The sequence below is a fragment of the Macrobrachium rosenbergii genome, chromosome 2 (assembly GCF_040412425.1).
Source record: "Macrobrachium rosenbergii isolate ZJJX-2024 chromosome 2, ASM4041242v1, whole genome shotgun sequence".
Taxonomy (NCBI): Eukaryota; Metazoa; Arthropoda; class Malacostraca; order Decapoda; family Palaemonidae; genus Macrobrachium; species Macrobrachium rosenbergii.
In genome coordinates this window covers 27,025,848-27,043,347 of record NC_089742.1, presented here as the reverse complement: position 1 = coordinate 27,043,347, position 17,500 = coordinate 27,025,848, and the positions used below count along the sequence as shown (strand labels likewise).

General features: G+C 36.5%; 1 protein-coding gene across 4 annotated transcripts in view; it reads left to right on the top strand.

Moving 5' to 3' along the window:
- LOC136844322 (uncharacterized) overlaps positions 1 to 17,500 on the top strand; it is a 318,972-nt gene that overhangs the window by 119,071 nt on the left and 182,401 nt on the right. For all 4 annotated transcript variants that reach the window (XM_067113310.1, XM_067113318.1, XM_067113328.1 and 1 more), the window contains one exon: positions 9,745 to 10,029. In XM_067113310.1, coding sequence (XP_066969411.1) covers positions 9,807 to 10,029 — 223 coding nt within the window. In that variant the 5' untranslated portion in view covers positions 9,745 to 9,806. The remainder of the gene's footprint in view (positions 1 to 9,744; positions 10,030 to 17,500) is intronic.

Below are 17,500 nucleotides of genomic sequence, written 5' to 3'. Positions count from 1 at the left end.
TCGTTGTGAGAAATGCTGATTTTTGTTGGGTGAAGGAGGGAGAAACGGCGTTGGAGAGGTGGGGGAGATAGATAAGTGGTGGGGAGAGAGAGAGAGAGACACACACACAGAGATGGTTGCTCGTTGTTGATAACTGATTATGAGTTGTATGTAACCTTTCCGATAATGTTTTGATTGCATCATGGCAAGAATTGGATAATTTTTGTTTGTGTCAATTTTGCCATTGAAATAAACAAACGCGCTTACATTCTCACGCTTACAGACTTACAGACAAATACAAACAACGGTTACCTCACCAGGCCTTGACCAGACAAGGGCTGCCATGCCCGCACAGACATGGGCATTGAAATTAATAGAAGTCATTCTGTATTCGCCTGTATCTGCAGTACAGGACATGAAGGTGCTGTAACCCTGTTCAGGTGCCTGTATATCCGCCTCTCTCTCTCTCTCTCTCTCTCTCTCTCTCTCTCTCTCTCTCTCTCTCTCTCTCTCTCTCTCTCTCATCATCTGTCTGTAAACCCTTCATATGACTCATGTTTTCTTGCACATTCAGAATACACGCTAAGTTTGTTAAGATAATTCTCTCTCTCTCTCTCTCTCTCTCTCTCTCTCTCTCTCTCTCTCTCTCTCTCTCTCTCTCTCTCTCTGTAAACCCTTCATATGTTTCATGCTTTCTTGCACATTCAGAGTCCATGCTAATGTGTTAAAATAATTCTCTCTCTCTCTCTCTCTCTCTCTCTCTCTCTCTCTCTCTCTCTCTCTCTCTCTCTCTCTCTTTACCCAGATCTAATCAGCAATCCTAGACCATCCTCTCCCTTCCTCCCTTCCCCCCCCCAAAAGAAAAGAAAACGCAAAAGCTCCCGAAATCTGCTTCTATTTCATTTTTCTTAACGATTGCACAAGATAGTTCCTTCATTAAAACTTTCTTTTTAAGAATCGTTCAGAGGACACGCCAAAAAAAAGTAGAACTTTCTTTTTTTGGGGGGGAGAAAGTTTTGGGAAAGATACGAGGGAAAGAAAGCCACACACACACACACACACACACACACACACACACACACACACACACACACACACACACACACACACACACACACACACACGATGGATTTATCAAATGCCGGACATTTCATATTAATGTTTCGTCGGTAAGTATATTGACGTCTGTTGATCGCGAAAGTGGATATATATTTCTCTCTCTCTCTCTCTCTCTCTCTCTCTCTCTCTCTCTCTCTCTCTCTCTCTCTCTCTCTCTCTCTCTTTTCTTGCTATATATATATATAATATATATATATATATATATATATATATATATATATATATATATATATAATATATATATATATATATATATATATATATATATATATATGTGTATGTATTATATATATATTATATAATAAAAATAAGAAGGACGTTACGTACCGTTCGGACGCTTTTTAAGACAAACCTTCCCATTTGCCAGCACGGGCTCTTGCTCCCAAAACAGCCCGTCTGACTCTCTTTTGTTAAACCCATGAAAACTAAACACGCGGATGCACCCTGTGTTTATTTTATTATTATTATTATTATTATTATTATTATTATTATTATTATTATTATTATTATTATTATTATTAACGCGTGACCTCTTTTATAGGCCGTGAGGTCGTTAGGTCAGCCACTTCCGCAATTTCATAAAACGAGCTGAAAGTTTCCGGTGCCAGACTCGCTCATCCGTACCCGGGCCCTTCCGCCGAAAGTTTTAATTCATGCAAATAAGCACGCGTTGGCAACCGCCAGATAAAAATTAAACTCCCGACTCATTCTATTTATAAATTCTCTAGGTAATTTGACCCCCTTTTTGGGGGGGTTGGGCCGGCGGGGGAGCGCATTAATGTGTCTAGGTTAAAGGCCAGGCAGAAGGTCAAGGAATGACGAATTTAAAGCGGTACGTTGTAATTATTTGCTGTTTTAAAAGTGGAGCGAAAATGACTCGCTGGCAACTCTGTGCTGATGAGCGACAGGTACAGGTATATTATAGGTATGGACGGTCACGTGACCTTCTTCTAAGGTGAATAATTCATTTTGTTCTGTCTGTTTTTATGTTTTTTCCTGTCTGTTTGTAATCCTTTTTCGCAGAAATATATGAGGGACAGATTTTGGTATAGGCTGTTTTCCTGAAATTAAATTTTTTTACTTTTAATTCAAATAGATTAAAATTTTTCAAAATCCTGAATTTGTCTTTGATACACAGGTGAAGCCCCTCGGGCAGGAGGGGGGGCGGTGTGGTAGGATGGTTATAAGGGGTGAGGGGTTGATTATGGCATCAAGACGCCCCTCTCTCTCTCTCTCTAAACAATCCTGCAGAATCCTGCAGTTTAATTAACCTGTTTAAATCATTTTTATGATTTTAAAATCCTGAGTTTATCCTTGGCGCTATAAAAGGGTTTAGGATGGTTATAACGGGGTGGTTAGGATGGTTATAAGGGATGATTAGGATGGTTTTAGGGGGCGTGGTTGGGATGGTTATAACGGGGGTGGTTAGGATGGTTATAAGGAGGTGGTTAGGATGGTTATAAGAGGGGTTAGGATGGTAATAAGGGGGTTGATTATGATGGTTATAAGGGGTGGTATGGATGATGGTTTTAAGGGGGCGTGGTTAGGATGGTTATAAACGGGTTGGTTAGGATGGTTATAAGATGGGTTAGGATGGTTATAAGGGGGTGGTTAGGATGGTTATAAGGGGTGGTTAGGATGGTTATAAAGGTGGGTGGTTAGGATGGTTATAAGATGGGTTAGGATGGCTAGAACGGGAGGTGTTTGGGATGGTTATAACCGAGGTTGGTTAGGATGGGTTAGGATGGTTATAAGGGGTGGTTAGGATGGTTATAAAGGGAGGTGGTTAGGATGGTTATAAGATGGGTTAGGATGGTGATAAGGGGTTAGGATGGTTATCAGATGGGTTAGGATGGTTATAAAGGGGGTTGGTTAGGATGGTTATAAGGAGGGCTGGTTTGGATGGTTATAAGGGGGGTGCAGGATGGTTATAAGGTTTGGGGTAGGACACAGCAAGAAGTCCTTCTCTCTAAATAATTCTACAGAATCCTACAGCCTAATCAACCTATCCTGCATACCTTCTTTCCCTTCCTGCAGGATATGGCGGTAAATATCACCGCTCTCTCGGTCTTAATTAGCGGTAGCTGCTGCATGTGTTGGTGGCTCCGTCAATTGATTATTTTTTTTTTTTTACCGGCTAATTACCTCTCGGTAACTCATTAGTACCTTGCTTTGTGGGGGCTTCCGTCAAAACGCCTCTCATGCAAAGGGGAAGAGAGAGGAGGGGAGGCTAGGGCTTCTATTGCCAAGGTTGTGAATTTTTTGAAAGATTTTTGTTAAGTGATTGATAAGTGAAAAATTATAATCTGGTGAAAATTAGACGTTTTGGTTAAGTTAAAGGAATGTCTGTTCTCTCTCTCTCTCTCTCTCTCTCTCTCTCTCTCTCTGTTCTCTCTATATTCTCTTTCAGATCTTGTCTCTGTCGCTTTATATTCAGATTTCAGATCTTGACTGAAATACATTCAGATGAAGATTTGACTGTTTGACTCTCTCTAAAACTCTCTCTCTCTCTCTCTCTCTCTCTCTCTCTCTCTCTCTCTCTCTCTCTCTCGTCATTATTCTCTATTTTTCAACAGCTATCCCATAAACTTGATAATTACTCGTATGCGATCATTCATAATTAATATTCTCTCTCTCTCTCTCTCTCTCTCTCTCTCTCTCTCTCTCTCTCTCTCTCTCTCTCTCTCTCTCTCTCTCTCTCTGTTGCTGTTATTTGACTTGTTATTATTTCAGTGTCTTTATTAGATGCAAAGAAATTTCTTACTATCGATAGCATATGGGCTATCATTTTCAAATGTACTACAAAACAGTAAATCCTTTATATAGTCTATGTAATTCAATAATACATAGAAAATACCTAACGTATTTCATAGAAAGATGAACCTGCCTTCATCACACACACACACACACACACAAATCTTAGTATAATGACCGATAATGACGAAAGGATGCTACATAAAGGATTGAAAGAAAATAATTTTCACTTCAGTAAATTTGACCGAGTCTCGAGAATGGGCATTCTTCGATCGCATTCATTCGAAGTGTTTTTTTTCGGGCCTGAGCAAGAACAGGGATTTGGCATGCCATTGACCTTTTCCAGGTTAATGAAAGCTTTTAGCTCGTTATTAACTTCTTGGTTCTAGATTAAGGGTTGGCCACCTTAAATGAATAACACTGCCCAGGGCCTGTAATTATTCCACGTCATGCCAGCTTCTTGTTATTAGATAATAACGGCCAGTAACTTAAAAAAAATAATTTGCTTGTTTAAGGGGGGGGGTGTAGTGGAGCCAAGTTGGATACCCCTGAGGCGTTAATTATGTTAATGATATTTTTGGAAGTTTCTTTTGTAATCAGTAATAAAAAAAAAGTAAAAAAATGCGCCGAGGTTTCTTCAGCGCAGTTGGGTTTTCCGTACAGCGTATAATCAAGGCCATCGAAAACAAATCTATCTTTTGGTGGTCTCGGTATAATGCTATATGAGCCGCGGCCCATGAATCATTAACCACGGCCCGGTGGTGGCCTGTCCTATATCGTTGTCAGGCGCACAATTATGGATAACTTTAACCTTAAATAAAATAAAAAACTACTGAAGCTAGAGGTCTGCAGTTTGGTATGTTTGATTGATTGAGGTGGATGATCAACATGCCAATTTGCAGCCCCCAGCCTCAGCAGTTTTTTAAGATCTGAGGCGAAGTGTGCTGCCGAACAGACAAAGCAGGAACAATAGTTTTCCTTTACAGAAAACTAAAACAGTGGCCCAAGACTATTGGGATACCAAACTAAGTGAACTTAGGCATTACAAGTTGGTATCTGGTTAAAAGAACTGGTAAAGATTAGATTTCATAGTTAAATCGTATCCTCTCTCTCTCTCTCTCTCTCTCTCTCTCTCTCTCTCTCTCTCTCTCTCTCTCTCTCTCTCAATAATGAAAAGGAACCCATCCTGTTCCCATAGTGTAGCAAGCGAATGCAACCTAAAATTAGCCCTTTTGAAGGCTCGGTCAAATTTAGTGGTACCTTCATGTTCAGAGACTCTTCATTGGTTGGTACGAATCCTAAGGTCCACACGATTCCTTTCAATTCCCTTTTAACACCTTTGCCACACTTAGATTCAGCCTTCGTGCGAGGGAAAGTGATGGCATAAGGCCAACTTTCACTCTTCTCTATCAGATATAATATTTACAAAGAAGTTTTCAAAATATGTGTGGGAACCATCACAGTATTTTAGAACTTACTCACATTTTTATCTATTTATTTATTGATTTGTTAATTTATTTTGTCCTTTCTAATAACTGATCTATTCTTACGTATTTCCTATTTACTTTTATCTTCTGTTACCTCTGTCAAATGAATGCCATAGTTTTTGCAAGCTTGAATTTCAAGTCCCTAATGGCCTCTTTTGTGGTCTTGTTCCATAGGAATGGGGCTCATCCTCTGAATAATAATAATAATAATAATAATAATAATAATAATAATAATAATAATAATAATAATAATAATAATAATATTTATTATTATTATACTGAAATCCTTCGAGTGGAACAAAACGAGATTACGATTTTGTGACATATCCTTGGTCACGTGACAGTTCGTTAGTTTGATGAAATTTGCCGGAAGATTTTTTTTTTTTGCTGGGTTTAACGAGCAACCTGAAAGTGGAATTTGACTCATGAGAGCGAAGACTTGGTCAATTTAATTGCTTGACTTAAATATGACTGACATGTGATTTAAAAAGACAATATATGAATTGTATGAAGGCGAACCATATTCTTGTATATATTGTACTCACTAATGTATTGTTCAGGCTCATGAACAAAATACATACCCTCTCATGAACAAAATACATACTGTCTCATGAACAAAATACATACTGTCTAGTGAACAAAATACAGACCCTCTCATGAACAATATACATAACTGTCTTATGAACAAAATACATACCCTCTCATGAACAAAATACATACTGTCTCATGAACAAAATACTGACCCTCTCTTGAACAAAATACATGACTGTGTGTCTCTTGAACAAAATACTGACTGTCTCTTGACAAAATACATACTGTCTCTATGAACAAAATACAGACCCTCTCATGAACAATATACATGCTGTCATGAACAAAATCATCTGCTGAACAAAATACATACTGTCTCATGAACAAAATACAGACCCTCTCTTGAACAAAATACATACTGTCTCATGAACAAAATACAGACCCTCTCATGAACAAAATACATACTGTCTCATGAACAAAATGCTGACCCTCTCTTGAACAAAATACATACTGTCTCATGAACAAAATACGTACCCTCTTATGAACAAAATACGTACGGTACTGTCTCATGAACAAAATACATACTGTCTCATGAACAATATACATACTGTCTCATGAACAAAATACATACTGTCTCATGAACAAAGTACTGACCCTCTCTTGAACAAAATACATACTGTCTCATGAACAAAATACATACTGTCTCATGAACAAAATACTGACCCTCTCTTGAACAAAATACATACTGTCTCATGAACAAAATACATACTGTCTCATGAACAAAATACATAAACAGTCTCACAGTAACAAAATACAGACCTCTCCTCATGAACAAAAATACAGACTCCCTCTCTCTCTGTGAAATCTTCAAATGTTCATCTGCAAAGAAAAATAATTTCACAATAATATTAGAATACTCTCTCTCTCTCTCTCTCTCTCTCTCTCTCTCTCTCTCTCTCTCTCTCTCTCTCTCTCTACTTTAAATAAATATAAAATAAACAGTTTCACAGTAATGTAGAGAAATTTCCCAGGCAGCGAAAATGCTCTCTCTCTCTCTCTCTCTCTCTCTCTCTCTCTCTCTCTCTCTCTCTCTCTCTCTCTCTCTCTCTCTCCACTTTGAAATAAATATAAAATAAACAATTTCACAGTTTAAACCAGGGGCTCTATCTCTCCCCTTTAAAGTTTAACGCTAATCGAACTGCATCCTCTTCGAGAGCTCAGCCGAGAGTGAAATCAGATAAATAAATGAAATGAAAAAAAAAAATATACGTTTTCCCTCCGTAGTAGAATCAGCCCAAAATCTCCCGAGTTTATACCAATACCCATTACGGGATAACTAAAGAGTCAACTTGCCTCCCCCGCTTGTAGGGGTATTTCGCCGAATGGGACTATAAAGCGTGTGTGTGTGTGTGTGTGTTTTGTGTGTGCGTGCGCGCGCGATTCCGCAGCGGTATGCGTCCGGACGTTATCTATATCTCCAATCTTGCGGCTTAACTCCGCAGGCTGTTTTGGGGCGCCATCTTCCGCCGCTAATTGGAATTTGGAAATTCCCCGAACAAGTTCAAAGTTTGAATGTCATTTGGGGGGCAACACACACTACACTAGTTTCTCTCTCTCTCTCTCTCTCTCTCTCTCTCTCTCTCTCTCTCTCTCTCGTTTGCATTTCAGTTTATGCTTGTTTAAGAGGCTGTTTTGGGAATAGTCAGTGTTGGTTGGTTAGAATTGGCTCGGCAGAATTCTCATATTCCCGTTTGGATCGCTTTGTTTAAATATATCTGGCTGTTTCGTACAGACAGGGTTGTAACAGATTCTGTTTCTGTTTAGATGTCTGTACACACAGACACACACACAGACGAACCAGCAGAACACAATCCTGACATCTGACAAAGTAAAGAACAAACAAACTGACTGGCCAAAAGAAATTCAAAAATTAATTTTTGTTTATTTCATCACTTACTTTTATTGTTTACTATTTTATAACATTCTCTCAATCGCCATTCCCCTTCCCCAACCCCCACCCTTTTCCCATTTACATCCCATCCCCCCCTCTCTCTCTCTCTCTCTCTCTCTCTCTCTCTCTCTCTCTCTCTCTCTCTCTCTCTCTCTCTGATTTAAGGCAAAAAAAATTTTAATTCCTCACTGTTATTTACCATTTTATCACACTTATTCTCTCAATCACCATTCCTCTTCCTCCTCCCCAACCCCTTTTCCCACTTATCATCCCATCCCCCCCTCTCTCTCTCTCTCCCTCTCCTATTAATGATTGCTATCTGCCTGATGGATGCATGCCATTTAATCTCCCTTTGTGACCCCAGAGAATCATTTATAATTTCACTGTTGTTGTGGATTGTTGTTGTTGTATTTTAAAATCGTGTGTGAATTTTGTAGAGCAGAAATTATCTTTTCTTTTAAGATGTTTGTGGGATGTGTGACCTTGAAGCGATGCTAGATTATTAGTTGATGATTATTAGTTAGTTTTTTTTTTAGAGACTTTTTACACCAGTTTTTTTGGAAGGGCAGATTGACATTTGATTATTTATTTTTTATTTGTTTATTTAGTAGTGTTTTTTATTTTGTTTATTTTGTGTTTATTACGTTATATATAGGTACATATATACATATATGTTTTTATATATATATATATAAATATAAATATATATATATATATATATATATATATGTATATATATATATATATATATATATAAAAAAATCTATATAATTTATATAAAATACAGTATACATATATATAATATAAATTATATATAGATTATACTGTATATATATATATATATATATATATATATATATATATATATATATATATGTATATATATATATATATATATATATATATATATATATATATATATATATATATATATATATATATATATATATATTATACACACACAACAGACCCATTTTTAACATAAATAAAAGGCATTATATACAGCCCGACATAATTTCTTAATCTGTCATTTAAAATGAAGAGCACAATAGAAGTAGTCAATAACATCATGACAAATGGACAGATATAATATCAACAGACCTACAATTTTTTTCTGTACCCATTTAGGGTGCATCCACATAACAGTAAATCATGTCGCAAACATCTGTTGGCAATTTTTCACATACATGTTACAGACAGGTTGAAAACAAGTTGTGACCATAAGTGGGGAACAAACCTTTGGCAAGTTGTTGATTTGTATTCAGCTAGTTTGCTGTGTGTGTATGCAACAAGTTGCCAATTTGTTGATGACATGTTTAAAGAATGTACCAACTTGTTGATGACATGTTTAAACAATGTACCAACTTGCTGATGACATGTTTAAACAGTGTACCAACTTGTTGATGACATGTTTAAACAAAGTACCAACTTATTGATGACATGTTTAAATAAAGTACCAAGGTTATCTGGTCTGACTGGGTTGCCTTTCTTTGTTGGACATGTATTCAAAGTGTTTGTGATATGTATGCAACAAGTAATCAACACATTTATAACATGTTACAAACTCCTGGTAACAGGATCTGAATGTGTAACCTCTCTTTATGGTAAACGTATTCAACTTGTTTGTGATATATATACAAGTTACTAATGTATTTATGACATGTTACAAACTCCTGGTTATCAGTGTATACAACAAGTTACTAACATATTTATGACATGTTACAAACACCTGGTTATCAATGTATACAACAAGTTATTAATTATTTATGCCATGTTACAAATTCCTGGTTATCAAATCTGACTGTATAACCTCTCTTTGATGACATTTTTTCAGCATGTTTGTGACGTGTGCAACAAGCTAACAACATGTTTACAACATGTTGTAAACTTCATGTCAAATCTGACCGTGTCACCTTTCTTTCGCAGGACATGGGCAAAGCAGGGGCGCGGAATGCCATGGGCAGCGAACATAGATAATCAGCGGAGTTATGCCCATCGGGCCTGCGGGGAGCTCCTCAGAAGGGGGAGGAGGAGGAGGAGGAGGAGGAGGAGGAGGGGGAGGGGGGGCTGGTACGGTGTGTGAGGAGGAGAACAGCCCCCCTCCTGCTGTTCCCTCCAGACCTCCCCCGCCCCCGCCGCCTAGATTGAACACTTGCATCCACGGTCGACCCATCAACTCAAACAACAACAATAATGAGCCTAACGGGCCAGGTGAGTAAAGATGTATATGATTTTTATACATTTTTTTATTTTTTGTATATTTTTTTTTTACTTGTCAGTTTTCGTGATATTTTTCCCGCAAATGTTTTTTTTTTTTTTTTTTTATTTTTTTGTCATTGCAGGTTTGTTTGGCTTTTATTGTTTCTAAAGAGTAGAAACTGGCGGGGAATGATATTTGCGTTGGGGAAAAATTATGTCATTGTATTTTATTGCGAAGCTACTAGCTGTATGCATATATAATATATAAATATACATATATACATTATATAAATTTATACATATACACATATATATATATGTGTAAATACATTATATATATATTATATTATATATGATTATAATCACTTATCCATATATATATATGTATGTGTGTGTATGTATATATATATATATATATATATATATATATATATATATATATATATATATATATATATAAATATATGTATATATCTATATATAATGTATATATATATATATATATATATATATATATATATATATATATATATATAAATATATGTATATATGCATATATATATATATATATATATATATATATATATATATATATTTATATATATATATATATATATATATATATATATATAATGTGTGTGTGTGTGTGTGTGTGTGTAGACACACACACACACTAACACAAACGAATCAACAACGGCGCCTGCATAAGTTGTGGAATTACTTATCAGCAGCTCCATTAATTGAATATATTAGGATGGCATCAAATGACCTGGCAAAAAATTTATTGCCCGATCGGATCTGGCGATTATAAATCTCCTGCGCTCAGCCGAGCCGAAAATTCATAGTTGGCCCTTGGCTCTGCTTTTGCCCAAGTCCTTGCATTTATTGGGTATTTATTCATGCGTTCGTTCTCTCTCTCTCTCTCTCTCTCTCTCTCTCTCTCTCTCTTCTCTCTCTCTCTCTGTACGTATATATATATATATATATATATATATATATATATATATATATATATATATATATATATATATACATATATTTATTTATGTATATAGCATACATAAATATATATGCATATATATATATATATATATATATATATATATATATATATATATATATATATATATATATATAAAGAGAGAGAGAGAGAGAGAGAGAGAGAAGAAGAAAGAAGAAGAAAGAAAATCCCGAATTCTTTGTAATTTCTTACGTTTAATAATAACTAAGACTTATTTTGGGTTTTCATAAATCTATTTTTATTTCTATTTCTGTGTTCATTTCTTTGATCAGATTTGTTGATTCGCATATTCATTTATTCCTTTTCGTCGATTTTCGTGAAACCCATTTTGTTTCTGTTGCAAAGATATCACGTTAGTCAATGATTCGTAAATCTTCTTAACATTTCACTTAAGTCAATAACTCTCTTAATATTTCACGTAAGTTAATAACTCTCGTACTATTTCACGTAGGTTAATAACCCTTTCAACATTTCACGTAGGTTAATAACTCTTGTAATATTTCATGTAGGTTAACTCTCATAATAAATATTTCACGTAAGTTAATAACTCTCGTAATATTTACCGTAGGTTAACAACTTTCTTAATATTTCACATATAAGTTAATAACTCTCGTAATGTTCACCATAAGTTAATAACTCTCTTAATATTTCACGCAAGGTAATAACTCTGTTAACATTTCACGTAGGTTAATAACCATTAAATTTTCACGTGAGTTAATAACTTTTAAAATTTCACGTAAGTTAATAACTTAGAATTTCACGTAAGTTAATAACTTAATATTTCGCGTAAGCTCTTAACTCTTAATATTTCACGTAAGTTCATAACTCTTAATATTTCACTTGAGCTAATAACTCACTTAATATTTCACGTAATTTAATAACTCTTAACATTTCACGTAAGTTAATAACTCTCTTTATATTTCACGTAAGGTAATAACTTTCTTCATATTTCGAGTAAGTTGAACTCTCTTAAATTTTCAATGAGTTAATAACTCCTAAAATTTCACGGAAGTTAATAACTCTTAATATTTTTCCTACGTTAATAACTCCGAATATTTCACGTAAGTTCATAACTCTTAATATTTCACGCAAGTTAATAACTTTCTTAATATTTCACGTACAGTAACAACTTAATATTTCACGAAAGTTAATAACTCTTAATATTTCGCGTAAGCTCATAACTCTTGCATTTTCACGTGAGTTAATAACTCTTCATATTTCACGTAAGTTAATAACTCGAATTTGACGATCCACGCCACTTGGCAGTCCCTGCGAGTTAATAAATCATTAACTATCGACGGACTCGATAACGTGGGATTCTGTATCCTGTTCTGTATCCTACCAGTGTAAACGTTTGAGTAATCAAGGGTAACCGTTTGATTGGTAGTTGGCAAACGTTTGGGTCGTATGTTGTGGATTTGACTGTCCAGAGGAATAGTTGGCCCTGGGGTATCTACTGACAGGTGGTAGGAGGGGTGGGAAATATATATATATATGTATATATTTATTTATATTTATATATGAATGTCTTTTATTGTAATACAGCAGTATAGTATGTAGATAAAAGGCCCATAAAACACTATTTGAATATTGCAACCATATATTTCGAGCACTTCCTTCTGTGTCCCTGTTCACTGGCAAAATAAGGACAGATGATATGATACAAGAATATATATACAAAGCATCTGTAGGTGTGCCAGTAAGTCTCCGTTGGTATGTAGGTGGTGTTGACCCAGGAAGGATGGAAATTAAGGTATTCCCTTGTGTTTCTAGGGCTTCATTAACTCCCGTCTGGCGATGCTTAAGAAGAGGCCTGGGGATTAACTCGTCGATGTCATCCGATTTCCAATGTCCTCCCGACAGGTTCATATTGTTGGTTTGGTTGATGAGAGCAGATTACAGTATCTTCCTTTTTGTAGGGACACCTACGTATGCTTTGTTTATATAGCTTATTCTTGTATCATATCATATACGTCCTTATTTTACCAGTGAACAGGGGCACAGAAGGAATTGCTCGAAATATGTGGTTGCAACGTTTAAATAATGTTTTATGGGCCTTTTTATCTTCATATATATATATATATATATATATATATATATATATATATATATATATATATATTACATACATATTGCATTTAACCATATAGAAATTTTGAGTCATTTTCTTAGGAATCATTGTATTAATAATTCGTTCGAATTATCATATATTTTTGAGGAATTTTGTACCAATAACTTCAAGGAGTTATTACGTCAGTCATCCAGGAAATTGTGACGCCAGGTGAAATCACTATCAATCTAGGCTTCATCTATAGACGTCACTTAGGACAGTGCCCAGTATAAGGGATTCTCTCCTCCCTTCTGTGGTTCCTGTGGTGTCTGTGTTAAGAGGACAATGTACTGTATATGGTCCTCTCTCTCTCTCTCTCTCTCTCTCTCTCTCTCTCTCTCTCTGGGGCCCTTCGTCGGAATCTCTTACCATCCGAGGAATCTCCTCTCTCTCTCTCTCGGGCCCTTCGTCGGAATCTCTTACCATCCGAGGAATCTCTCTCTCTCTCTCTCTCTCTCTCTCTCTCTCTCTCTCTCTATCTGGGTCCCTTCGTCGGAATCTCTTACCATCCGAGGAATCTTCGAACGAAGCACTGAGGGCTCCCCCCCCCCAAGTCATTGATTTCCTCCACTATCCATCTCTCTCTCTCTCTCTCTCTCTCTCGCCACGCAAATCCTTAATTACAGAATATTTACCAAACGTGGCGCCATCTCCCCTTTGATTGTTACCGCATACCTCCGATTGGTTTAATTAAGGTCTCTCTCTCTCTCTCTCTCTCTCTCTCTCTCTCTCTCTCTCTCTCTCCCTTTCCGAAAGGAGAAACAGAAGAAGACGAAGATGAAAGTGTAAACAGTGTCTTCGTGTCGTTTCGTCTGGTTGATTCCGAGATCGTCTTGATGTCTCGTAACTGTATTCGAGTTCTCTTTTGTTGTTATAGTTTCTCTTGGGTTAAATTAAGAAGAAGAAGAAGAAGAAGAAGAAGAAGAAGAATAAGGAGAAGAAGAAGAAGAAGGAAGAAGGAGAAGGAGGAGAAGGAGAAGAAGAAGGAGAAGAAGGTGATGAAGATATGGATTCCGAAATCGTCTGTTTTCCTCGTAACTATAGTTGACTATAATTCGAGTTCTCTTTTGTTGTTATAGTTTCTCTTGGGTTAAATTAAGAAGAAGAAGGAGAAGGAAAAGGAGAAGAAGAAGAAGAGATGATGATGAAGATGGGGATTCCGAAATCGTGTGTTGTTCTCGTAACTATAGTTGGCTATAATTCGAGTTTTCTTGAGTTGTTATAAGTTTCTCTTTGGTTAAATTAAGAAGAAGGAGAAGGAGAAGGGGAAGAAGAAGAAGAAGAAGAAGAAGAAGAAGAAGAAGAAGAAGGATGAGAAGAAGAAGGAGAAGATGATGATGATGAAGATGTGAATTCCCAGTTCGGCTGAAGTCTCGTAACTATATTGGACTGTAATTCGGGTTCTCTTGAGTTATTACTGTTTCTCGTGGATGAAATTACGGTTGTAATTGACTCTCGCAATTGCCTTGAGAACACGAGGTTGTAATGGGCTCAGATATAACGAGATATAACAACAAGATATAACAGTATAACAATTATCGAAACTATCCATCTCCCCTTCTTCCCCTTCCTCTTCCCCTTCCCCTTCCCCTTCCCTTCCTCTTCCCCTTCCCCTTCCTCGGTGTCTGTCCTTGTCCCTTATTCCTCCACTGTTCTCTTCTCTCCCCTCCCCCTTCCCCTCTCCCCTCCCCCTTTCATCCCATGATAGTGAGATTGATCGAAGTTGAAAAACAAGGAATTTGGTGAAGCCTAGAAAATATTATTGTTTTGAGAAGAGAGAGAGAGAGAGAGAGAGAGAGAGAGAGAGAGAGAGAGAGAGAGAAAGAAAGAGAGAGAATGATAGACTATTGAGAAAGTAATTCGGAGATGTGGCTTCAAGATTGGAAACGCAATAGCATCATGATGGGGAACAAAAGTTTCAAATTGTTGTTTAAGGCAATCAGCGAGAGGCCTGGGTTCGATCCCATTGGAGTTGGGGGAGGTGGTGGCGGGCTTTTTGGCAAAATGCATTTTGTCCCTGTAGAGATAAGTGGTGAATTATGTACCTGGTGGTTAGTGGACTGTGTTGGGTGTATGTATATATGTGTATATTATATATATGTATGTGTATATATATGTATAATTATATATATATATATTTATTTGTATGTATATGTATATATCTATATATCTATGTATGTATGTATGTATGTGTATGTATGTATGTATGTATGTATATATATATATTATATATATATATATATATATATATATATATATACATTATATATATGTGAATATATATTATATATATGTATATATATATATATTATATATATATATATATATATATATATATATATATATATATATATATATATATATATATATTATATATATATATATATATATATATATATATATATATAATATATATATATATATATATATATATATATATATATATATATCCTATATATATATATATATATTGAATAATGAACCTTACAACTCGTACCTAATCTTCTCAAATACACTCATCATGGCGCCGACCTCCTATATAAATCGTTAGAGACTTACCAAGATTTATCATAATTTATTTGAATTTATCAGAATGTACCCAAATTTATCATAACATATAAAACCAACTGTTGCTACGACCTTCTTGTCCTATTTATCAACAAGTAAAAAATGCGCCAAAGTTTCTTTGGCGCAATCGAGTTTTCTGTACAGCCGCTAGAGCATATAATCAAGGCCACCGAAAATAGATCTATCTTTTGGTGGTCTCGGTATAATGCTGTATGAGCCGCGGCCCATGAAACTTTCAACACGGCCCGGTGGTGGTCAGTCCTATATCGTTGCCAGAAGCACGATTATGGCTAATTTTAACGTTAAATAAAATTAAAATTACTGGGGAGGCTAGAGGGCTGCAGTTTGATATGTTTGATGATTGGAGGGTGGATGATCAACATACTAATTTGCAGCCCTCTAACATCAGTAGTTTTTAAGAACTGAGGGCGGACAGGAAAAGTGCCGACAGAAAAAGTGTGGACACGAAAAAGTGCCGACAGCAAAAGTGCAGACAGAAAAAGTGTGGACAGAAAAGTGTGGACAGAAAAAGTGCGGACAGTAAAAGCGTGGACAGAAAAAGTATGGACAGAAAAAAATACGGACAGAAAAAGTGCGGACAGAAAAAGTGTGGACAGAAAAAGTGCGGGCAGAAAAAAGCGCGGACAAGTGTGTACAGAAAAAAGTGTGGACAGAAAAAGTGCGGACAGAAAAAAAATGCGGACAGAAAAAGTGCGGACAGAAAAAAGTGCGAACAGGAAAAAGTGCCCACAGAAAAAAGTGCGGACAGTAAAAGTGCGGACGGAAAAAGTGCAGACAGAAAAAGTGTGGACGGACAGACAAAGCCGGCACAATAGTTTTCTTCGACAGAAAACTAAAACCAACTGTTGCTTTCGGCAATTCTCTTTGATTTACGGTCGTCTTGTGCTATTTATCAAGAAGCGCTGTCTGGAACAGTGATCTTTCTTGCAGTGGTATGGTTCAGGGAGGGAACGTTTTTCATTTTGAGATAATATTCACGGGAACTTTTAGTTTTCTCTAATAGAAAGCTGTTGAGATGGCTTTGTCTGTCCGTCCGCAACTTTTTCTGTTCGTACTTTTTCTGGCCGCAATTTCCCTATGCTCCACAAATCCGCACTTTTTCTGTTCTGTACTTTTCTGGCACCAATTTCCGGCCCACTTTTTCCGTCCACACTTTTTCTGTTCGTACTTTCTGGCCGCAATTTCCCTGGCCCACTTTTTTCCGTCCGCACTTTTTCTGTTCGTACTTTTTTCTGGCCGCACTTTTTCTGTACGCAGTTTTTTCTGGCCGCGCTTTTTCTATACGCACTTTTCTGTACGCAGTTTTCTGTACGCAGTTTTTTCTGTCCGCAATTTTTTTCTGTCCGCACTTTTTTCTGGCTGCATTTTTTTCTGTCCGCACTTTATTGTCTGACCTTTTTCTGTCCGCGATTTTTTCTGGCCGCACTTCTTCTGGCCCCACTTTTTCTGTCCGCACTTTTCTGTACGCAGCTGTTTCTGGCCCCACTTTTTTCTGTCCGCACTTTTTCTGTCCGCACTTTTTATGTACGCAGTTTTTCTGTACGCAGTTTTTCTGTCCGCACTTTTTTCTTTCCGCACTTTTTCATACGCAGTTTTTTTTGTCCGCACTTTTCCTGTCCGCACTTTTTTGTACGCAGTTGTTTCCGTCCGCCCTTTTTTCCGTCCGCCCTCAGATCTTGAAGACTATTGAGGCTAGAGGGCTGCAAATTGGTATTTTGATCATCCACCCTCCAGTCATCAAGCATACCAAATTGCAGTCCTCT